This window comes from Gadus chalcogrammus, chromosome 14, assembly GCF_026213295.1.
Source record: "Gadus chalcogrammus isolate NIFS_2021 chromosome 14, NIFS_Gcha_1.0, whole genome shotgun sequence".
NCBI classification, from domain to species: Eukaryota; Metazoa; Chordata; class Actinopteri; order Gadiformes; family Gadidae; genus Gadus; species Gadus chalcogrammus.
The window spans coordinates 20,449,689-20,468,040 of NC_079425.1; the positions used below are offsets into that span (position 1 = coordinate 20,449,689).

The 18,352-nt window shown below is 45.2% G+C and overlaps 2 protein-coding genes across 10 annotated transcripts in view; one reads left to right on the forward strand and one right to left on the reverse strand.

Annotated features, from left to right (window-relative positions):
• The window catches only part of LOC130403088 (inositol hexakisphosphate and diphosphoinositol-pentakisphosphate kinase 2-like), a 33,441-nt gene extending 29,696 nt beyond the window's left edge, over positions 1-3,745 (forward strand). For all 5 annotated transcript variants that reach the window (XM_056607241.1, XM_056607243.1, XM_056607242.1 and 2 more), the window contains one exon: positions 236-3,745. In XM_056607241.1, coding sequence (XP_056463216.1) covers positions 236-960 — 725 coding nt within the window. In that variant the 3' untranslated portion in view covers positions 961-3,745. The remainder of the gene's footprint in view (positions 1-235) is intronic.
• On the reverse strand, positions 1,781-14,091 carry LOC130403090 (zinc finger protein 425-like). 5 transcript variants are annotated; one of them, XM_056607247.1, is made up of 8 exons: positions 13,578-14,091; positions 11,774-12,057; positions 11,528-11,594; positions 10,280-10,461; positions 10,037-10,103; positions 8,789-8,970; positions 8,546-8,612; positions 1,781-6,998 (listed from the first exon to the last, which is right to left on the reverse strand). In XM_056607247.1, exons 1-8 carry the CDS (start codon positions 13,873-13,875, stop codon positions 6,283-6,285), a joined length of 1,863 nt encoding a protein of 620 aa, XP_056463222.1. In that variant the 5' UTR covers positions 13,876-14,091; the 3' UTR covers positions 1,781-6,282. The 5 variants fall into 5 exon arrangements, with proteins under 5 accessions (XP_056463222.1, XP_056463223.1, XP_056463225.1 ...); XM_056607248.1 differs by having other exon boundaries at positions 1,782-6,998; positions 11,528-11,591; XM_056607250.1 differs by having other exon boundaries at positions 1,782-6,998; positions 10,037-10,100.
• Positions 14,092-18,352: the final 4,261 nt, after the last annotated feature.

Consider the following 18,352-nt stretch of genomic DNA (forward strand, 5'->3'; position numbering starts at 1 on the left):
AGTGATTGTTAGCCTAGGCTAACAATTGGGGCTAAATTTAATAATAAGCCATCGATACGTGGCATGGAATAACATCCAAACCCGGGCTCCATTCTAAAGATGGCTCTAAAGAGGTCAGATTGCTGTCGGGTCGTGACCCACCCGTGGAGAACTCCATCAGTATACCTCCTCCACCCCCTCACCATACACCAACCACACCTTACTCCGTCCTCACTACCACCTCTCTCCCCTGCAGACAGCAGCGGTCCTTCCAGCACTGTGTCCAGCGCCGGACCCTCCTCCCCCACCGCGGCCGACACCTCCCCGCGCTTCAGCTTCAGCGACAAGGTGGCCCTCAGCCCCCAGGGCGGCGAGGAGGCCCACGCCTGTCACCACGGCTCCTGCCTGCCCACGGTCGGTGCCCTGCGACCTCCGGACCCGACTGGCCCCGGCCTCTGTCCTCCTGAAGACCAGGGGACCTTCGGGAACCCCTCGCCCCCAGAGTACCCGGCCCCGGAGACTGCAGCCCCGGGTCTCCACTCGGCCCCGGCGCCCCCAGTCCTGGGTCTCTCGGTCCTGGGACACTCGGTCCTGGCTCTCCCAGCCCTGGAAGAACAACCCGAACACGGGCACGAGGAGGAGCCAGAGGAAGGCCCCCGCGCGCCGGAGACTCCCCGCTGCGAAAGCGCCGCCGAACCCGGTCCGGGTCGAACCCTCCCTCGCTCCCCCCTGGCCGAGCTCCCTCTGGCCCCCCTGGAGGGCTACTGCTGCCTGCCGGGCTCTCTGCCGGCGCTGCCGGAGCTCAGGGAGAGCGGCAGCGAGGCGGGCTCCAGCGCTCAGACGCCCCAGTCCCCGGAGGTGCCCTCCGAGGAGTTCTTCGACACACAGGAGTCTGTGGAGGACTGGAGGGACGGCCTCGGCGGCCTCTCCCACTCTGGGACCCCGGTGGAGGTGAGAGCCCCCCACATGGCCGAGCCTTGAGGGGGGGGGGGGCCTGAGGGTCATTGATGACATCGACGACATGGACCTTGACGGTCCCTAAGCTCCCTCCTGATGTCCCAGGGGGTCTGTCACAAAAGTGTTTTGAATCAAATGATCTTAATCTTTGCCTCTCGGGGTGTGCGTAGTGATGTCGTGGATCCTCTCGTTTGTTTTTGAAGTCACTGTAGCAGAACACTTGTTGTCCACCTTGTCCACGTCAATGTGGGCGATTCACAACATGCCGCTGGGCGTCCAACGAAAGAGACCGCCGATCGTTGAAAGATGCATACCGGTGGTCCCCGGCCTCAGTGGCCATACGAGCCCCAGAAGTTCAGCTTTAATGTTTCATGTTTGACTCGACCCCGCCCCTGGGGGGGCTCATGCCTCCCCCGCGTCCCCCTCTAGACTTGAGCCTCCGAGGCTCAACCGGCCTCCCTGGACGGGTGGAAGCCCTACACTGGGACTCTACGTGGGTCTCCCAGGAAGGTCCTGCACCATGTGTTCACAGACTGGGTGTCACCAGGGGGGTTATCAGGAGATGCTCCACCACCCCTGACTAGGTGAAGGAACGTCCTGTGGTGGCTCCTGTTGTGCAGGGGCCTGATTAATCGCGCAGACGCCACCACCACATGGAGGGACGCGGTTACAAAGTGAAAGGAGCATAAAGCAAGCTAGGTTCTACAGCTGTGTCCCCGGTGTTTGTGTTCCTGTGTTCGCAAGCACATGCCAGCATACATTGTCTCTGCCGTGTCTACGTGCCGTCACGTGTTGTCTATATACATTGGGTGTGGTGTGTTATGTGATTTTAAAAAATGTATTTGTTTCTGACTGCCGTCTTGGCTCTCGTACCGCCTTGTGATGCTAGCGTTGATCCGGGTCCCAGGTCCGTCATATGTGCACTGCTTACTGTTTGGCAACCAGCCCTGGGATGAGTAACGAGGCTGGGTGACGATGCAAAAGCCGACATAGTTATATTTTTATTAGGGGAAGGGAGTGTAGGGAAGGAATGTGTTCTAGAGGGTTCATGATCCATGGACGAGGCGAGGGAGTGAGGTCTGGGGCAGTGGGTATCCCACCGTAGGACCGCCAATTCTGTCACAGTTACAGCCCGTCGTCATCGTGTCTGGTTGCTTGAGGGTGATCCGATTATTAACAAATGACAATTGTATTTTTAGTCTGCTTGTTTCCCTCCCTCCCAATCTCTTCTTCTCTACTTACTGTGTTTAACTTACCCTTGGAGATTCGGTTTGCCAGCCTTGCAATCACCTTCATTGTACCGGCTGTGTGCTCTGTGAGGGCATATAAGCCTCCAGGCTTAATAACCCTAGTCCCCCAAATCAGGCTTTAGAACGGGGCCTTTCCATTGCTTTCACTTCATGTTTGTTTTGACCAATCATGTTAGTCAGAGGCCTATTCACTCAAACACAAACTCGGCCAGCAGTAGTATGCTGAAAATTGTCTCTAAAAGTCACAAATCATCATCGTGCAGACTGTAAACGTCAACCTTTAAAGAAGCCTCTAAGAGCTTCATCCATGTTTTCTTCGGTAGATTATCTCCGTAACTAAACTGGAAACCAGGCCCCAGCAGTCCAGGTGTCCGGCCCAGGCTCGGTGTCCCCCTCCCCCCAGACATTGTGCTACTATAGCCCAGTAGGACGGCTGGATCCCAGATTATCGTTCCCCAGATTGTCTCTAGGCGTGTAACCTCCATGATTGCCCGAGCGGGGCTGGGAAGAGTCTGCCCTTCCACGCGCCTCCTCTCCTCGGTTCTCCTCTCCATAACTGCCAAAGTCCTTACGCCTCATCTAGAATATAATGCATATAAAAATATATAAAGACATTTATATCGAAATATATAAATAATTATTAGTGAAATCATTGAGAAAAATGTCTATTTATTTTGAATTTGCTTCTGGGAAATGTGTATTTCTTTTGTTTGCCAACCCACTAGAAATGGATAAACATAGCTACTGTTTATTTTCTTATGAAACACCCTTCTATGTGAGGGAATCCTCAACCTAATTCTAAATGTATATTAACTAGTGATCATTTTAAAGTCCCTCAGAGGGGTGGGTCTTTCTTGTAGTGGGTTCTCTGTGGTCCTACTGTGCTAAGCACAGTACAATGTCACTGACATGTAGCAAGGTTTTGCAGGTCTGTGCTTCAAGACTGCAAAGAATTCAAAGCAATTCTGGTCTTGAACATGTTGTCCCGTGATGTACTGTAGACTGGGTTGTCTTGAAAGGAACCAGCGAGAGTAAGTTACCGTCAGCACTGCTGTGTGCATAACATATAACTCCGTCCTGTCGGTGGACGTGTAGTTGAACAGATTTGTGAATGACAATCTGATCCTGTGTTGTTGTTTTTGTTTGTTTGTTTTGTTGTGTGTTCTTGCCGGTGCTATTGTGCAGGATATGCTTTGTATACTAAAAGCTTGCTTTATTTTTTTTCAAAGGAGTGGGTTGATGAGATCAAGCTTTCCTTAACTGAGGATTGATGTTTATTTGATGTAGTTAAAGAAGCCTTTCTACAGAGCTTGTGTTGCAATTATTTGCTGAGATACGTGAACTGAAATGCACTTGTATAATAAACTTTAGCCTAAAAAGGAGCCTCATTAAGGTGTTAAGAAAGCTATACTTTACTACAGAGGCGTACTGTAATGTGCCGTATGCTAGCCTGCAGCTCCATGCCTTTTCCCTTTCTATAAATGCAGTTTTCATTTTAACTTCATAATGTCCTGCAATAAAATGCTATTCTGGAACATTCATCCAGGTGTGTGTGTGTGTGTGTGTGTGTGTGTGTGTGTGTGTGTGTGTGTGTGTGTGTGTGTGTGTGTGTGTGTGTGTGTGTGTGTGTGTGTGTGTGTGTATAAAGTTCAGAACAGTACTTTAAGGGTTAGAGGGTAGGGTATGCAAGCCCTATCACAAGTTACAACAATGTAACAAAAAACTAGTGTACATGATATCTGCATTACTTTCTGCTAACAATCCAACAATGCAGTGTGGAAAATTGTATAGATGCAAAGATTACCATATACCTTTTTGCAGTTACTAGTTAAATGTTGGAGTAGTAGTATGGCTTGTATGTGCTATGACTATGAAACAGCAAAGTAACAGACCTATTTATGACTTGAACCAGAACCAAACACCAGAAGTGTCTGCTACACCAGTTGGTCAGCAAGACACGCCAAAACAAATAGTTGGTCTGGCTGCGTTTAGTATTGTATGTTTTCCCTCTGATTACACAAGCAATCTTGTTTCTTGTAAGCAGATTAATTGTTTACAAGTATTATTATTCAATGATGTCTTCACAGGTAGACCCTTTTGTATTGGATGAAGATGATCCAGTGTGAAAGTTTAATCTTGCTGATGTCTTATGTACTCAGTTGTGTCACTGGAACTTCTGCTCAGGATTTTTAATGAGCCTTTCCCAGGCATGGTACCAGTAACCAAAATATCTCTTTTGCAAGGCTTATGGAGAATATGCAAATGATGAACCACATTTTTAACTGTCCAGCATGTGGAAACTAAAAGCTGGCTACAGTGTAGTGCTGTAGCCTGCGAGTCAGAGAGCCGTCTTAAAAGTAACAGTTTCTTTCTAGTGATTAGTTGTGGCTGCACAGTCCAAAACATTGCTAGTGCATTGCTACAAAAACACTAGTTTAAAAAAGATTTGCTGCCTGCAGATGCCATTTCAGATATCCAGTGTGGAGAAGAGTACCAATAATTTAAAGGTGACATAATGAAAACAACAATTTCTCTGGGATTTGGGGTGTTGTTTTGGGTCTCTGGTGCTGCCATACGCATACAAACTTTGAAATAAGGCCGTACAAGCTTTTTTGGGTGAGATCTGCATTTCTGAAAGTACCCCGCCTGCAGTTTCCAGTTGAGCCAGTCGGTTGGCCAATAGTATAGAGTGTTTGCGAATCACAACGCTCTATACTACGGGCTTTGAAACTGGACCCGAGTCTTGTGTCTCCCACTCCCGTTCCCCATCTACCGGTACTTAGCTTACACTTATCTTCCCGCCCTGTATTCCCAGTATATTACTATGAAAAGAAACATCAACATTACAGCAAGAATATGTTACATCTCCAAAATCGTTCCACATAAACTGTGGTGCATTTCACTTAGTTTGTTTATGCAATTATTATGCAGAGTCCTTACACTGTTCCACATTTACAGTATACTTGTAAGAAATTTAAGAAATTACTTGAATATCCTGTTTTACAGGTTGATGAGTGTGCTCGCTGTCAGCGGCATGAAAAAAATAAAACAGTGGCATCTGTCCTCCATCCCATCCCTGTCAAAGAAGCATGGAGCGTCCTCAGGGTCGATTTAACAGGTCCACTTCCTACCACCGACAGGTGCTTCATATTGGAGGTAATCTTTCTTTTTTTTAAACTAGATCCTGTACACCTAAACATCAGGGGAATGTGTTAATAAGCTTGATTTTTCCTGACCTATATTTTACAGATGCTAACATCTGTGCTTTATGAAATCCTCAAAGAGGTGTTGATCCAGGAAGGACATAATGTCTACTAGACATTGGCTCTGGTGTGTTCCACATTCAGAGACATTGTGTCCACCAATTATTTGAAAAGACGGGCACATTTTCAGTGGCTTGACATTAAGTCCTTTAATAGCAGTGCTATACAATACTTAAGTACTGTGGTGATTTTCATTGTCTCTATGGAAATCTGCTCTTTTGACTCACAATTTTACACAGGTGTTGCTACATGGAGTAGGTTTTCTGCAATGTACAGAAAAGCTTTCTGCACCATGTACACCATTGACACTTGCCTTGGATGTGGACGACTATATAAAAACTGCACACCAGGTATACATCTTATACAGTACTTGATAGTGTTTGTATCTGTGTGATTACACAGTATAGATGTCATAACTATGCATTGATCACATCTAGAGATCACTTGTCAGTATGTTTTTTGTTTTTTTCCCTCTTTGTTTCACAGGATATGTTGGGACAGGAAAAAGGGGAGTACTGCAAGCAGTCTATTCTGAAACTGTACATCCCGGATACTAAAAAGAAATCACATTGGCATGTTGATTTACGCTGTGTGGGGCTTATTTTCCCGATAAGGACCGGCGTTCTATACCTTGTCCCACTTATTACACGGCTACTTGCCAAAACGAAAAAATAACGTCACAGTGCATTTTTTTTTTTTAACGCTTAGCAACCGAATACAAAATTATATAAAATAATTATATAAAATTTATCTTGACTTAATCTTAATTAAAGTGAGTACTACTCATGTACTCCTTCAGGTGAGAGCTTGCCCTGAAGAGCTTCATGCATTGTTTACAACTGTAGGGCTTCTCCCAGGAGTGGGTCCCTGGAGTGAGTCATGATGTGGGTCTTCAGGTTGGATTTTCTAATGAAGCTCTCTGTGCATTGATCACACCTGAAGGGCCTCTCCCCGGAGTGAGTCCTCATGTGGATCTGCAGGCTAAAGCTTTTACTGTAGCTCTTCATGCATTGGTCACACCTGAAGGGCCTCTCCCCGGAGTGAGTCCTCATGTGGGCCTTCAAGTGGGAGTTTCTACTGAAGCTCTTCATGCATTGGTCGCACCTATAGGGCCTCTCCCCGGAGTGAGTCATCATGTGGCGCTTCATGTTGCCCATCCATGTGAAGGGCTTCATGCATTGGTCACACCTGTAGGGCTTCTCCACGGTGTGAGTCTTCATGTGGATCCTCAGGTGGGCACTCCGTACGAAGCGCTTCATGCATTGGTCACAGCCGTACGGTTTCTCTCCGTTGTGGGTGGGCATGGTCTTCTTGGTATTGTCGGGAACACCCTTGCCAAACAAGACACGGGCCCGGCCCTTGCGGCCGCCCCGATGCCCGGGCAGCTCCTCAAGGTGGACGCGCCACTCGCCGCGCTCCAGGCTCTTGGCAACACTCAGGATCCTTAGCTCCTCACTGACCATCTGGGAGGAGCCAGGGGCGTCCACATGCAGACTCTCTGAGGTTGCGCCGTGCTGTGTGCTGCGGTCTCCAAAGTCAACGCAGTCTTCTGCAAAGAGGAAAACAAAGAGAGAAAGTAATTAATTCAAGTATTTATTCATTATTTGCACAAAGGGATACAGTATGTACTTTGGAAACAGTTGTTTCTGATCACCTGTTTTACCAATACTGTAGTTATATTGGGAATCAGAGCTGATCTCAGCATTCCTGACACCTGTCTGCCATGAAGCAGATGTAACTCATTCTAGTATAAACTGTATAAGTATCAGGGCTCCGGACTGCGACCAAATGGTTGCATTTTGCGACCAAAATGGTGTGTCACATGTGCGACTTACTGGTCGCACATGTGCGACCAGTAAATTTGCCCTTTTAAATTGTTGCATTATTATAAAAATATATATTATTATAAAAGAAATTGTAGCAGGCCAATGAGTGTGAGAAGGATAGGGAATGACCCCTGTTAGTGGATTCTCCTTCTCACTCTGAGAAGGAGAGTTCCTAACCTGCTTCGCGTGTTTGAACAATTCGCAAACTATTAGCTTGTTCTTCCGACATGCGGCTAGTGTGCCAGTGCCAGAGTCCTGCACGGGTCATATTTTGTAAACCCGCACCCGCCCGTACCCGCAATACTTAAAACCGCATCAGAACCGTGTTCCCACAGTAGCGCGAATTACATTCCACACCCGCCAGACCCGCTATGAATTGATATCGACGCCCGACCCCCACCCGAAGGAATATTATGACATGGTAGATTGAACGCCGGGGAATTACACTACTTGGTGTTTTGACTGGTGCTTTAGATTGCTGTGCAAAAAAACACATCATCCACTGTTGACGGTTTTAGTTGACTCCTCCGCTCCTGAATAACATATCCAGCACCGGAGAAGTCTCGCTCGCAATCGCAAAACCAGCGTCCGACCAGCACTGTTCAGGCGTCCGACCAGCGCTGTTCAGGCGTCCGACCCGCACCGCACCCGTGTCCGACAAAGTAGCTTACATTATTTTTCACCTGTTTCAAGCCCGAACCAGGTCAGGACTTCATGAGCCATAAAGGGCTTTTCACACGGGAGGCATTTGTCGCGCCTGCTGCATTCTCAATGGAGAGGCGAGCGGGCAGAGGGGAGGCGCACGTACCGTCAAGCGGTACGACAAGCTGTCACACTCCCGTGAAACTGTCGCTTCCGTGCTCGTCGAACGCATGCGCGCACAAGTGGAAACAGTTGGCATAGATGAGAATCACAATAAAATGCGACACTGAATTTGAAACCGCACATTGTAATATCTGCATCCTTTATCAAAATACTTATTAGTAATAGTGGAAAAAAAAGAAAAAAGAGATCACATTGGAGTGTTGATTTACGCTGTGCGCCCCTAAACCTTCAGGTTGTGCTCCTACATTTTTCAGTTAGGGGCCACAGTGCTCATTGTGAAAAAAAGTTAGTCTGGAGCCCTGATAGTCCCTGTGTTTTAGTGGGGCTCTGGTCATGATGCGCTTTCAAAAGAGGACCAGGTTTTTTTGCGCAGGTAGAATCTAGTACATTCTCAGTTGATCAAGGTCGTTTGGTGGCTTGCATTGATGCAATATGTATAACTAACCTACAGCGGGCAGGCCTCCACCAATATCCTCTTCAACCTTGACTAAAGTGGCGTCTGGGGTCTGCTGCTTTCCACATAAAGAAGGAAACACACACAAGACATATTCTTTCATTTGCACAGAATAGTTTTCAATCTCAACTAACGACACATTGAATCATAAAGGTTTATGCCTTCTATGGTTGTGTGCTATAGTTGTAAAGGAAGCCTCTTTTTTGGATGGTGAATGAGAAGATGATTTCCAACCTGCACAGTCAGCTCCTCGCGGTGGACCAGCCGCTCGCCGCGCTCCAGGCTCTTGGCCACGCTCAGGATCCTTAGCGTCTTGCTGTAACTGAACATCTGGGAGGAGCCAGGGTCGTCCACATGCAGACTCTCTGAGGTTGCGCCGTGCTGTGTGCTGCGGTCTACAAAGTCAACACAGTCTTCTGCAAAGAGGAAAACAAAGAGAGAAAGTAATTAACTCAAGTATTAATTCATTATTTGCACAAAGGGATACAGTATGTACTGTGTAAACAGTTGTTTCCGATCACCTGTTTTACCAATACTGTAGTTATATTGGGAATCAGAGCTGATCTCAGCATTCCTGACACCAGTCTGCCATGAAGAAGATGTAACTCATTCTAGTATAAACTGTATAAGTATCAGGGCTCCAGACTGCGACCAAATGGTTGCATTTTGCGACCAAAATGTGACAGTGTTTCGACTGAATTTTAGATCTAGTCGCACATGTGCGACCAGTCAATTTGCCCTTTTAATTTTTTTTATTATTACACGTTAAACAGGGAAGGGGTGCGTCAACAAATCCGGATTCTGTAGCAGACCAATGAGTGTGAGAAGGATAGGGAATGACCACTGTTGGTGGATCATGCGTGGAGGGGGAGGGTCCGAGAGATTAAATATCCAGCGTGCGTAAACGACTGTGAGAAGGAGAAAGATTTCCTAACCGGCTACGCGTGTTTGAACAATTCGCAAACTATTTGCTCGTTCTTCTGACCTGCGGCTAGTGTGCCAGTGCCAGAGTCCTGCACGGATCTTATTTTGCAAACCCGCACCAGCAATACTTAAAACCGCGTCCGACCCGTGTCCCCACAGTAGCACGAATTACATTCCACACCCGACCCGACCCGCTATGAATTGATATCGACGCCCGACCCGCAGCCGAAGGAATATTACGACATGGTAGATTGAACGCCGGTGAATTACACTGTGTTTTTTTGTGAAGAAAAAAAAAAATCAAATTGGCGTGTTGATTTACGCTGTGCGCCCCTAAACCTTCAGGTTGTGCTCCTACATTTTTCAGTTAGGGGCCACAGTGCTCATTGTGAAAAAAAGTTAGTCTGGAGCCCTGATAGTCCCTGTGTTTTAGTGGGGCTCTGGTCATGATGCGCTTTCAAAAGAGGACCAGGTTTTTTTGCGCAGGTAGAATCTAGTACATTCTCAGTTGATCAAGGTCGTTTGGTGGCTTGCATTGATGCAATATGTATAACTAACCTACAGCGGGCAGGCCTCCACCAATATCCTCTTCAACCTTGACTAAAGTGGCGTCTGGGGTCTGCTGCTTTCCACATAAAGAAGGAAACACACACAAGACATATTCTTTCATTTGCACAGAATAGTTTTCAATCTCAACTAACGACACATTGAATCATAAAGGTTTATGCCTTCTATGGTTGTGTGCTATAGTTGTAAAGGAAGCCTCTTTTTTGGATGGTGAATGAGAAGATGATTTCCAACCTGCACAGTCAGCTCCTCGCGGTGGACCAGCCGCTCGCCGCGCTCCAGGCTCTTGGCCACGCTCAGGATCCTTAGCGTCTTGCTGTAACTGAACATCTGGGAGGAGCCAGGGTCGTCCACATGCAGACTCTCTGAGGTTGCGCCGTGCTGTGTGCTGCGGTCTACAAAGTCAACACAGTCTTCTGCAAAGAGGAAAACAAAGAGAGAAAGTAATTAACTCAAGTATTAATTCATTATTTGCACAAAGGGATACAGTATGTACTGTGTAAACAGTTGTTTCCGATCACCTGTTTTACCAATACTGTAGTTATATTGGGAATCAGAGCTGATCTCAGCATTCCTGACACCAGTCTGCCATGAAGAAGATGTAACTCATTCTAGTATAAACTGTATAAGTATCAGGGCTCCAGACTGCGACCAAATGGTTGCATTTTGCGACCAAAATGTGACAGTGTTTCGACTGAATTTTAGATCTAGTCGCACATGTGCGACCAGTCAATTTGCCCTTTTAATTTTTTTTATTATTACACGTTAAACAGGGAAGGGGTGCGTCAACAAATCCGGATTCTGTAGCAGACCAATGAGTGTGAGAAGGATAGGGAATGACCACTGTTGGTGGATAATGCGTGGAGGGGGAGGGTCCGAGAGATTAAATATCCAGCGTGCGTAAACGACTGTGAGAAGGAGAAAGATTTCCTAACCGGCTACGCGTGTTTGAACAATTCGCAAACTATTTGCTCGTTCTTCTGACCTGCGGCTAGTGTGCCAGTGCCAGAGTCCTGCACGGATCTTATTTTGCAAACCCGCACCAGCAATACTTAAAACCGCGTCCGACCCGTGTCCCCACAGTAGCACGAATTACATTCCACACCCGACCCGACCCGCTATGAATTGATATCGACGCCCGACCCGCAGCCGAAGGAATATTACGACATGGTAGATTGAACGCCGGTGAATTACACTGTGTTTTTTTGTGAAGAAAAAAAAAAATCAAATTGGCGTGTTGATTTACGCTGTGCGCCCCTAAACCTTCAGGTTGTGCTCCTACATTTTTCAGTTAGGGGCCACAGTGCTCATTGTGAAAAAAAGTTAGTCTGGAGCCCTGATAGTCCCTGTGTTTTAGTGGGGCCCTGGTCATGATGCGCTTTCAAAAGAGGACCAGGTTTTTTTGCGCAGGTAGAATCTAGTACATTCTCAGTTGTTCAAGGTTGTTTGGTGGCTTGCATAGATGCAATATGTATAACTAACCTACAGCGGGCAGGCCTCCACCAATATCCTCTTCAACCTTGACAAAAATGGCGTCTGGAGTCTGCTGCTTTCCACATAAAGAAGGAAACACACACAAGACAAATTCTTTCATTTGCACAGAATAGTTTTCAATCTCCACTGACAACACATTGAATCTTAAAGGTTTATGCCTTCTATGGTTGTGTGCTGGAGTTGTAACAGAGGAAGCCTCTTTTTTGGATGGTGAATGAGAAGATGATTTCCAACCTGCACAGTCAGCTCCTCGCGGCGGACCAGCCGCTCGCCGCGCTCCAGGCTCGTGGTCGAGCTTTGGTCTGCAGACAGGGAGCTCAAGGCCTCCACTTCAGACGCAGTGAAGAGGAGGTCATGGCCTTCTGCCGCCAGTGGGCCCTCCCCTTTTCCGTCGGCGCTCAGGATCCTCAGCTCCTCGCTATGACTGGGCATCTGGGAGGAGCCAGGGGCGTCCACATGCCGACTCTCTGAGGTGGCGCCGCGCTGTGTGCTGCTGTCCCCAAAGTCAGCGCTGTCTTCTGCAGAGAGGAAAACAAAGACAGAGAGAAAGAAATTGCATTAATTAAGAGTGATGAGAAGGATGCATGCATCGAGGTTATAGACTCTAAAACTCTGTAAACTGTGACACAACTAAAGCCATTCACCTGTTGCCTTGATATTTTACGTACCAACCTCTTTAAGAATGTTTTTGACTGCCTTGCAATAGACATATTGCAGATAGTTAACAACTCTCTCCAGTCAGGCAATTTCCAAAAAGCCTTGAAAACTGCAGTTATTAAACCCCTTTTAAAAAAGCGGAGCCTAGATGCCTCTATTATTAACAACTTCAGACCAATAGGCCTGAGTTCTGTCTGGGTTAGAGTCCCGACGTGTGTGTGGGTTAGAGTACTAGAATTTGGGTTACAGTCCTAGAATAGAAATTGACTAGAATCCGGGTTGGAGTCCCAAAGAAAGGACCAAGTTCCTTTAGGTCGGGTTGGAGTCCCGACGTGGGTACCAAATTCCTTTAGTTCGGGTTGTAGTCCCGACGTGGGTACCAGAGAGACTGTTGATCTGATCTTAAATACATTGCACTTTCTATTTTACTAATTTCTTTTCATATGTTTTTTTACTTATCTATTATTTAATTTTATTGTATGACAATGTTTATGTGAAGCACTTTGAGTCTGCCTTATGTATGAAAAGTGCTATATAAATAAAGTTGCCTTGCCTAATTCATTATGCACAAAAGGATACAGTTTGTATTTGTACACGTGAAAGAAACTATTTCAATGTATGTGTATGTAACATTGACACAGAGGATTTAAAATGTGTACTGCAGACACAGATTCAGAGATTTGGAGAGGGATGTTTCCTCCAGCCCCCTCCTCCCTAGACTCAAAGCTCAAACGGGTGACCAGGTTGAGGACACTGAACGAACACCAGTGCAAAATGATCTGAGCACAACATGACATGCGAGATAAGCACAATTATTATATTTTGACAATAACAAGAGAAACGTGTCATTCCCTGTAAGCTGATCAGCTAACATTTCTACGTTTTGAATGTATTGATTTTTGAGAGTGATAAATGTGACATCTGTCTTGAACCCTTCTGGGCTCTTGACTGTTCCCATCTTTGAAATTCAACTTCCAAGTTTGAGTCTTGTTTTATCAGGGCTCTGGTCATGATGCATTTCAAAAGTACACCAGGCTTTTCAGCGCAGGTGGAATATAGCAGTCAGCCTAGAATCTATGCTGCCTAGAATCTATGGGTGATGTAAGACGAGGGGAATTTCCAACCGTGCTTTAGGCCGGATGGAAATGATAAAGAATACGTTACATCAAAGACCATTCAAAGTGCAGGAAACGGGCATATCGTCAGATGATATTAGGCATGTATTGTGAGGTAGCCTGCTTCTCCGATATACATAATTATTGATTGTTAATTTTGAATCATGATTAAAACTTACAACAAAACTTTACATAACAACAGATATTGCCCCCTGAACACGTGGACCCTCCAGTTTTACACTTATTACAGCCGGAAGTCAACTCACCATTCCCCAGTGGTTTAGACCCAGGTCGGCAGATGTTGGCTCGAGCCAGGGCCAAACGACTTGCCGCACGCAATGCATCACGCGATGCATTTGTTCTGGTTTGAAGCTGCAAAAAAAGCAGCTCCCTCCTCATCACTTCCATCCTCGACTTCAGCGCTTCATTTTCTTTCAGGCTCCGAGTTATTTGTAAGCGAAGGGTAGCCGAGCCTTCCGAGAACAGTTTGCTAATTTCACATACGGCAGCTTTCGCCAGTGCGTTCATTATGGGCGAAAGCTGTTCTTCCATGTTGATAAACATATTTTACTCTGCTGTGGATAAAACCCCAAAATCGAATACTCGACAACAAAACCTGAGTTGGTTTGCAAAGAACTACAGTACACAACATCGGGTATCGAGTATCCCCAATTGTGCTTCCCCCAACATGCACTTGGCCAATCACAACGCTCTATACTACGGGCCTTGAAACTGGGCACACCTCTTGTGTCTCGCACTTCCGTTCCCCATACACTTACCTTCCCGCCCTGCTGTATTCAAAGAATATTACAATGAAAAGACGCATCAACATTACAGTAAAAATGATTCTAGTGGAAGGAAGTTACATCTTAAACATTAGTTATATCCTAGGTCTTTGATTAAAATCCACTCATCACCTGTTTCATGAACCTGATCTTAAACCGACTTGATTACCACATGTGTTTAAGGGATGAGCCTTTTTTAACAAATGTTGTTCAAATATTAAAACATGCATTGAAATAATTCACAACAATACCACTATGCCTGTGGTAAATATTCATAACGCTGACAGTGTCTGACTCTAACTGGAGTTCTGAGTATTTCTCTCTAACTTCTAAGATAAAGTAAGTACCATGAGACAGGGAGACCGCAGGCGGGGCCTTTCTTCCTTTTGGACGTCACAAAGCCCTCGTCTCCCCCGCTCATGGAGACATGAGCCAGACGTCCCTCTCAGGGGCCACTACCACTAGTTATGCGTACATTCAGTCAACGAGGTAACCAGGGTTCACCTTTTGTAAAGCAAATGGTGTCAACGATCATTTTTAGCTTTTGTTGACCTTTCCTTCAAGGAGGCCAGATAATAATAATACAGTGTGTACTAGCAGCCCTTGACATCAAAATAACCGGAGAGCCTCTGACGGGTGCAACTTTTAATTGCGGCATTCTTATTTCAATATAGCACCGTGAAACTAGAAGAAGTAACACGAAATGGTTGCACTATATATTAACATCAGTGCAGTACAATTTCCATGTTCACAATTTAAAGAAAGTTACACAAATTTTAAGATAGCATCCATGTGTGTGCAAACTACATAAACATCTGAAAGACCGTTACAATATTCACTTAAATTCAAATATTATTCCAATACAGTAAATAAAAGAATGGTAGAAAACATGTGTGTGTTTGTGTGTGTGTGTGTGTGTGTGTGTGTGTGTGTGTGTGTGTGTGTGTGTGTGTGTGTGTGTGTGTGTGTGTGTGTGTGTGTGTGTGTGTGTGTGTGTGTGTGTGTGTGTGTGTGTGTGTGTGTGTGTGTGGGGGGGGGGGGGGTCACATGTTAATATTAACATGCAGTCACATGTTAATATTAACATGTGACTGCATACAAATGTGTCCACAGACATCGTGACTAATAATGTATGATAATAAGCATGATTGGCCCTTAACACTTATATTCAGAAACAACACTGCCTCAAATGGCTATTTGCTTAAGCAACACCTAGAAGCATATACTTTTCTTTGAACTTGTAAAATTTGCAAACGTTCAGAAACATAATATTTATGTGGCATTCAGTCAAATGCTTAAAGGAGCATTTCACCGGTGGAGGAATGAATATGTATTGAAATTGGGTCCTATATGCAGGGGCGCCGAAAACGGGGGGGTAAAGGAGACGGATTCTAGGGGCCCATGATGGAGGGGGGCCCAGAGAGGCCCCTAATGATGATGAAATTATAATACAGAAATTATTATACTGTTCTTTTCATGGGGCCCAAAATCCCTAGCGGCGCCCCTGCCTATATGTAGTCGAATAATAAAATAAAATTCTAATTTGGTGCCGTCGTGACCGAGAAAATTAGGTCTCGCTGCAGCCTGTAGGACATGGACATCCAACCATAGATATATATATTAATATATATAATATAATATAATTATTATATTAATAATTTAATATTCATATTAATATATGCACAATGTCCAAGTGCTGTCACGTGACGACAAGATGGCGGACGCGATGAGACTCCTTAGCTGTGTCCCTATTCCTCTACGAATAGTCAAATCTCCTATCCTTTACTTAACCTTTGTGGAAAACGTCATCGGGTCAAGGAGAGATGAAAATGTGCTTCCTTTCGAACATAGGAAAAGACAGCGCTGTTTAAAATGAATTCGACTCCACTTTTCCTAACCGACGTCATTGCGCGACGGGGAGTATTGCTGACCTCTAGCGTTTCTATGGTGGAACTACAGTTTTTTATATGCTTGGTCTGCAACAGGGGTTCTCAAAGTTTTGACAGCTGAGGGCCAATTTAGGAACCCAAAATTTGACTGTGGGCCGCCAAAGGAAAGAAATGTAGGCGGGTAACGCCGTCAGCATCCCAGTGGTGAAAAAAAACTGCACCGGACCTCTGGGAGTGAGGTCTAGTGAGGTCTAACCCTAACCCTAAACCACAAAACTGAGGTTCATCCTTTCAAAGTAATGTATAGTCGGATTAAAACTAACAAATAACAGGATTGAATTGAAAGCTAGAGAGAGTCGACTTTTCTCTTTACATTTATTTATTTTTGTTTAAATTAATATTGATATAATAAAAAAAAAAACGTAGGACTACTGGCAATGATGGAAAAGTATAACAAAATGGGGAACGACTTCCAGGGACAAATGAAGAAAGAGGGAACAGAAATTGTTTGCTTTGCAAAAACGTCTGCATTTTTATTTTCTTGCTGTGTATATTGTATGCTTAATACCCATCGATATATGATTTAATTTCGATTCACAATTCGTTTTTGTAGGTCATTGTTACGGTTGTGTTAATATTGGAATTCACAGCACATCTGCTTCGGAAGAACTATACCCTTCAGTATGGAGATTCTCCAACAAAGTGGAGCACCACCACTTCCTGAGATGTGTTATGTCATGCTGTGGAAGATAACAGTATATCAGTCAGAATTAACTTCCAAAGACTGCAATGAGAGTAGACTGTTTGTACTCGACTACATCATCATTTTGCATTAACTTTAGCCATTTCATTTTCGTATATTTCCCTTTATATATATTTGTATGTATCTAGTATACTATTTTAAATTTCGTTGAGATAAATAAGTTGCATGTAATTATAACTATTATTTAAAGGGTCTGCTATCGTGGATAAATACGTTAGTTAGTCCTTCTGGCAAGAGAATAAACAACAACCTGTTTACCACCTCAAGTGTATTAACCTATCCTATCAGATCTGTGTGTGTGTGTGTGTGTGTGTGTGTGTGTGTGTGTGTGTGTGTGTGTGTGTGTGTGTGTGTGTGTGTGTGTGTGTGTGTGTGTGTGTGTGTGTGTGTGTGTGTGTGTGTGTGTGTGTGTGTGTGTGTGTGTGTGTGTGTGTGTGGGGGGTGTATCTATATAGTTTGTATCTATATTAAGTTAATATTTGGTGTGTGTCTATTTGGTGTGTTTATCTTTACGTTGTGTATCTATATGGTGTGTAACTATGGTGTATGTGTATCTGGTGTATACCTATGGTGTGTGCGTTTTGGCGTCCCGTCCCTTAAACCTCGGCCCGGACGGGCCCGAGGTTTCATCCTGGACGGAAGATACTACCGTCACCCACCAGCTGGCGACGGAGAGCACCTACCGAACCCCAATCAGCGAGATGGGAGACACCTGGCTGGACAGCCAGGAAGAGACTTTAAAAGGAGCATGAGGACTGACATTTGGGAGGAACGGGAGCCAGAGAGAAGGAAGCGCTCGGGTCCGCGAGCGGCTAGAGGCTCACGGAGACCCTAGAGTACGTGAGTATAATGTATTGTCTAAGATGTATGCAATAAATGCTGAGTGCGGCTTAACCCTTGCTTAAACATGTGATTCGTACCTGGAACCCGGCTCATTGTGTGTGTGTGTGTGTGTGTGTGTGTGTGTGTGTGTGTGTGTGTGTGTGTGTGTGTGTGTGTGTGTGTGTGTGTGTGTGTGTGTGTGTGTGTGTGTGTGTGTGTGTGTGTGTGTGTGTGTGTGTGTGTGTGTGTGTGTGTGTGTGTGTGTGTGTGTGTGTGTGTGTGTGTGTGTGTGTGTGAAGATCTTTTTCGTTTTGAAGTATGAATCTAAATCACTCATCCCTTTAATTAAAATGAGGGAGGTCATTTAAGATCAAACACAGAGCTGTTATGGCCTCTCACTGTTTCCAAGTTTTACCAATTGACTCGCCTGCCGCAGCTTGGTGGTTTACTCTCATTTGAAATTTGGACCATGAGTAAACTGATCGTTCCTTCAAAGGTCTATCATGGATATTTAACTGCAGTTCTGTGAGTATCCCAACTTAACCATGAACTGCAACTGTAAGTCATTAATTTCTCATTACTCTTGGGCACATTGATGTATTTTGGCTTCCTGGTGAGTTAACCTGTTACCTGAAGGTTGATCTGAGTAGTAAGGGTGTTTTATTGGTTCATGGGTTACTTAGGTGTTTGGTTTATGTTGGTTTTAATGATTTGTTAAAATGGTTACAGGCTCCAAGTTATTGTTGTAAGCTGGAGCAATGGGTTGGGTTCTGATTTCGTCA